Genomic DNA, 5,616 nt, shown 5'->3' with positions numbered 1-5,616 from the left:
CGAGTTTCCCCTGCTGGCACATCCACTCTGCTTTTTCTCTCTGCTCTGTCACGGTCACGTCAGCAGTTTCCTCACCATGCCCACTCGCAATATCCATGGGTGCACACTGTTAGTCTTACGGTTGGAGGAACAACATGCATTTATTTGCGTCTAGACACGTGTCCTTGCACTGAAGTTCTCCACTTACAGTGTAGCCTATATGGGGTACATGTGGGTATGGGACATTGAATCCTGGAGACTCAAGGAAGCCTGGGTTGGACCTCAGCTGACTGAAGGGATTTGTATCACAGCTGTCCCCAGAAAGTCTTTCTTAAGCCCCTTCTACTGATCTCCTAATCCTAGAGCCTATCCCTGTGCAGTTCGACCCCAAAGCTCAGTTCCCAGAAAAAGCTAGGCCAGTGAGACTTCTTCCTTTTCTGCCTTTGTGCATTTTCCTGGTCTTCTCCTACCACCTGGGGACCAAGTGACCACCGACAGTGTTCCCGCTTCTCTGCCACCTCACACACAGCCTGGGTTATTGTGTCTTCAGCCAGCACAGTCCTAAGGAGGGAGGAGCCTGTGAGGACCAGGGGATACTCCGAGTTTATATCGGTACTTCTTGGTCCCACCGTCCATAAGATGCTTAGATTACTAACACTGGTGGAGAACCACCAGGGGCTGTGGCAGGGTTCCGAGCTGCTGCCGAGAAGGGTCCTAGATGGCCCTGTCCGAACCCGCAATGGCTCCCTGCCCATCCCAAGCTGTCACCTCAGTCCATCACAATGAGATAGCAGTGTCTCCTTCGATGGAGGCCCAGAAACCAAGACTGGAGCAAGGGACGCCGTCTCATAGGTTTCTTTGGTGGAAGAAAGGGAAGGCAGCTTGGCCTCAGCCCAGATCTGTTTGCGGGACCTTTGTAGCCTCTTGGCTAAGGAGTGGAACAGGAGGAAGGACCGAGGACACAGCTGTGGAAGGACTTACGGACAGGTCTTCCTTGTAGCACATGTGACAGGAAACAAGGGAAGGGGGCCTCTCACTTTCAGTTCTTAGGACAGGAGGGGATCAATAACCCTGGAGGTGTGATCTTAATTAATCTGATCCCCCACCTCCTGTGAGGAATGACGAGGTCCCACGGAAAATGTAAGTGTGCCACCCCATGCCAACCCACTGGACCCAACACATAGGCATCTGGATTCTGTTGCAGCCAGGAGAATAGGAGTCTTTGGAAAGTCCCCAGGATTGTCAATCTGTCTGTACATATACATACAATCGGCCTGAACTCATTATGTGCACATCAGACCTGGCAATAGAATGGCGGGAAGAACTCACACGTCAATCTTAGTGGGCAAATTTAAAACACAGTGTGGCTCATTTTATTTTACCTCAGGGGGGAGGAACCACAAACAAACAAGGCCCCCCCCTCCCCGAGAAGGAAAGGCAGTAGGCAGGGCCTCAGACAGGACAACTCTGAACTATACAGCTCAGGTCCATGGCTTGACGTCTCTAATCCCTCTCCTGGGACGTGAGCCCATGCTCTGGCACCCTGCCTTTCATAGATGCTGTCTTCCAGCTCAGCTTTGTTAGCCAGAGATAGCCCTGTGACTAAGTGCACGGCAGCTTGGGCTAGCCTGAGAGGACTGTCTGCAATTCCTTGGGGGGTTGGGGTGGGGGTGGGGGTTGGGGGAGAGTCACAGCAAGATCGACCACAGACCCAACAGCGGGGGAGTAGGGGGAAGTCAATAAAATAGAAAGGGTTTCCTCACATTGTTATCTTCTTGAAAAAAACAAAACAAAACAAAACAAAACCAAAAAGAGCCAAGTGCCACTTCTAGGTCAGCAGCTCCCTGAGCCCTAGATGGTCTGGGGAGAGTAGTGTATTAGCAGGAGGCCTGAAGCAGTCACACCCCAGCATCAGGCCAGGCCTCTAAGCCACGGCTGCTCTACAGAGACAAGACAGCTCTTGTGGATGCTGCTGGAGCAGGGGAACTGGGCCCTGCCTTCGAAGATGCTGCTGTAGCCCTGACCGAACCCGGGGCCCTATAGAACGAAGCATCGCCTCCCCTGCCCCAGGCCTTTCTTACTGGGCTTCATGCTGCTCCAGCGTGATGCTCCCTCAGAGTGGGAGCCAGGCCAGTGGGTTTCCTGATGTAGGCGTTTCTTCTCTTCTCTTAGTGAGATTGGTCCAGCCAACCCAAAATATTAAAATGTCTTTACCTCAGGAAGGGGCAAACTCTGAAGACCATGAGGATGTTCCTACCCTACCCTGGGCCAGATGATCCCCTCGGCCAGGGTGCTCTTGGCCTTCCTGGTGCTCCTGGGTAAGAAGCTCCACATCCCCAGGAGACCCTTGGGTACTCCCTCCAGCCCCCAGCCCCAGGGTGTAGCCATTGGGCCGCCGTCCTGAGTGGGGAGCACTCCCATTGGCCCATACTCCCAGGGGGTGGCCATTGAGGCGGAGGCTGACCTGCTCACCCTCAGTGCTGTGAGCCGCCAAGGCCCAGGCACTGGACCCCCCTGCCCTGAAGGGTTCCTGCCGCCTCAGGACGTGGGTTCGGATGATCTTCCGGAAGGTCTGGCGGAACTCCCGGATCCTGTAGGCGTAGATGAAGGGGTTGACAACGGAGTTGCTGTGGGAGAGGATGATGGCCAGGTACATGAGCCACGGAGGGGCGTGCTGGCACGTGGAGCAGAAGAAGGTGAAGCAGTTGATGATGTGCAGGGGCAACCAGCAGAGGGCAAAGAGCCCCACAATGATGGCCAGGGACTTGGCGGCGTGGACTTCCTTCTGCAGCGTGGAGCGAGTCCGCTCCCCTGGCAGGGGTTGGCTCTCCATCTGCTTCAGCTGTCTCCGGGCTGCCAGAAAAATCCGTAGGTAGATGGCCAGCATGAGCAGGAGAGGGAGCAACACGAAAGCGAAGAAGTTGTAGTAAACCATGTAATTCATGGGTACCACGTCCTCAAACAGACAGGTCACCCGGCCCTCGCCGCAGGTCTTTGTGGAGTTCTTGGCTTTCTGACTGCAGTTGTTCCAGCCCAGCATGGGGGTCAGGCCGATGGCAAATGACAGCACCCAGCAAATTGCAATGATGCCCTTTGCCCTCATACCCGTCACCAAGCCATTGTACCTGGGGAGAAAGGACTGGCATTAGAGACCCGATGAACCAGGGTCTAGGAGGTCCAAGAAGCCCACAAAAGCCCAGATGGTCCCTGTGTGCTGGCTGTAGGGTCTTGGGCTACTTCCTCCCCCAGCCTCAGTAGCAGAGTCTTCTAAGTGAGGTACTGAGCTCTGTCTGTCTCGTGGCTGCAGGGAGGTAACGGGAAGCAGACATCCAGGACATGCAAACCCATCACATGAATGTTCAGGGGTTATTAGTCTCCGGTATAGTGTTAAGACTCAACTTGAGTTTGGTTCAAGACAAATAGATGGCCTTAGGGGGGACATGTTCTCCTTGATGGTTAGTTAATCTTGGTTCCTATTAGAGCATGCTTTCCCTTAGAGCAGAGCAGATCCAGAGTTCTGGGAATGGAAGCAGCCAGATAAGACCTGTAGATAGCCTGAGCCACTTACACTCCATGCCTTTTTTCTAAGGTCCTCAAGAAGAGGCTGCCCAGGGTGTGGAAGTCCCAAATCTAATGAAATATCACCTCGCCTTCGAACCTACCCACAATCCTCTGGGCAGAAGTGAGACAATTATGTATTGACATTTTCCTGGCAATCTTAATAATCAAGCGGTACTGAATGAGGTGGGAAAGAAGAGAGTAACCTGCCTGAAGGCCAGATGGAAATGGTCTTGTGCTGATTGCTAATTCCCGGTTGTGGGGAGGGGGCCTTGATCTGTCAGCTAGAAAGTAGCTCCCACTGGAAATCCATCATCATTTTGGTAAAAGAATGTTTTGTTTTGTTTAAGTCTTCTTGACTTAAAAGGGGAGCTTTGGTCGCGTCGGAGGGATGAGCTTATATTTAATGTTTTTGATTCTGGCAACATGAGACTACCTTCCCAGTAGAAGACGCTTTTGATTTTCAAGTTCAGGTTAGACATCTTGGAGGAGTTGCTTGCCCCCTCCAAGGCTAGGAGCCCACATGGAGTAGGAGTCCCCTGCGCTTACCTCTATGTCGTCAGCTGGGGGACAGGGGCATATGATAGGTATCAAGGTAAACATAGACTTTTTGGTTCCAGACTCAAAGAATCGACAGAGAGGCTATGACCTACGGGTGGCAGCCTCAGGTACCCACTGTTAACGCATGTGAGAGGAAGGCTGGAATGTGTCTATCCTGCCTTTGCCTCAGTGTACTGTGTGTGCCCGGCGTTAAATAACTTACCTCGGGGCTGGAGGGGATTTTGTTTGTTTGTTTGTTTGGGGAAAAAAAAACTTCCATTTTAAATGTTGTCAATTAAGAAAGAAATAAAGAGGTTAAAACAAACAAACAAACCCTTGTACTTTCTAACCATTTAGCTAATCTGTCCTTCTGTTTTAGAGTTGGAAAAACTGAAACTGAGACCCAAGGGGAGGCAGGGACTTGCTGTGAATACTCCGAGACCCAGGGGCAACTCAAGCCCAAGTGAATTTGTCAGGATAGGTCACGGTCTCTTCCTGATGGATCTGGAGATCAAATCCAGGGCCTTATCTATGACAGGCAAGCTTACTGCCAGCGAGCTACAACTCCAGCCTGGTCAGTTGAGAATCTCAACAGTAAATGTCACACGTATTCTCAGGAGCTTCGTGGGTCCCTTCTCAGACCTTGGTCACCTGCAACAGGGCCTCTGCAGGTGCGTCTCAGACTTACTATATCTATCAAGCACCAGAAAACAAGCCCTGCATGTCTTCTTGCCTGGAAGCTCAAAAGTGAAGTCGTGGGGTCCCCACCCCATCTAATACTTACATACTTACTCTGAGCCAGGCATCCCTCAATAGTGCTTTCACATGATCCTCATGGGAGGGGAAGCTACATTAGTAGTCACATCTTTTCTGGGACAAGCGTACCCTTCCTGGGTCCTAGTCCTGGTACATTCCTGTAAACAGGGAATGCTATGTCACTTCACCTCTCTGAGCCTCAATTTCCTTATTTATGAAATGAAACTAAGAATTCTAAGGGCATGATGCTGAATTTAGTGGCTGGAAACCCCAGGGAGTCACCCTGTAGCTCAGGGTAGATCAGAGCTATTCAGTTGCTGGTCAGAGCAATGAACTGCTTGGGATACTAATGAACCTCTGGGGACGGTGTAGGGTCTCCCATCTTGGTGACTTTCAGACTGTTTTTGGAACAGACTTTCTGTTCCTGGTAGTTAGAAAGATGGCAATCTTGGAGAAAGGCTCCAAGTAAGTAAGTTTGAGTTAATAAGTTGTTGTTGTTGGAGACAAGGGCCCAGGTCTGACAGCTTCTAAGACTATACCATGGAAATCCCAGGTTTGTCCAATTTACTTTTAGAGACAGAGAACCCACAAGGGGAAGTCGTCTACGGCACTCTGGAAAGAAAGTCCCTTATGGGGACAGAACCCAATATGTTAAATGTACTTTCCTGTGTTGGCAAAGTACAGAGGGGCTTGGAGACAAGGTTTGAGTACATCCAAGTATTACGTAAGCGCATTTGTGCATTCTCTCTCTCTCTCTCTCTCTCTCTCTCTCTCTCTCTCTCT

The 5,616-nt window shown here is 51.2% G+C and overlaps 1 protein-coding gene across 1 annotated transcript in view; it reads right to left on the bottom strand.

Moving 5' to 3' along the window:
• Window positions 1-1,325: 1,325 nt before the first annotated feature.
• Adora2a (adenosine A2a receptor) overlaps window positions 1,326-5,616 on the bottom strand; it is a 17,409-nt gene continuing 13,118 nt past the window's right edge. Inside the window, exon 3 of the mRNA XM_021205369.1 lies at window positions 1,326-3,104. Within this exon, the coding sequence (XP_021061028.1) occupies window positions 2,195-3,104 (910 nt within the window). The 3' untranslated portion in view covers window positions 1,326-2,194. The remainder of the gene's footprint in view (window positions 3,105-5,616) is intronic.

The sequence above is a fragment of the Mus pahari genome, chromosome 9, assembly GCF_900095145.1.
Source record: "Mus pahari chromosome 9, PAHARI_EIJ_v1.1, whole genome shotgun sequence".
Classification (NCBI taxonomy): Eukaryota; Metazoa; Chordata; class Mammalia; order Rodentia; family Muridae; genus Mus; species Mus pahari.
This window is presented reverse-complemented; position numbering and strand designations above follow the sequence as displayed.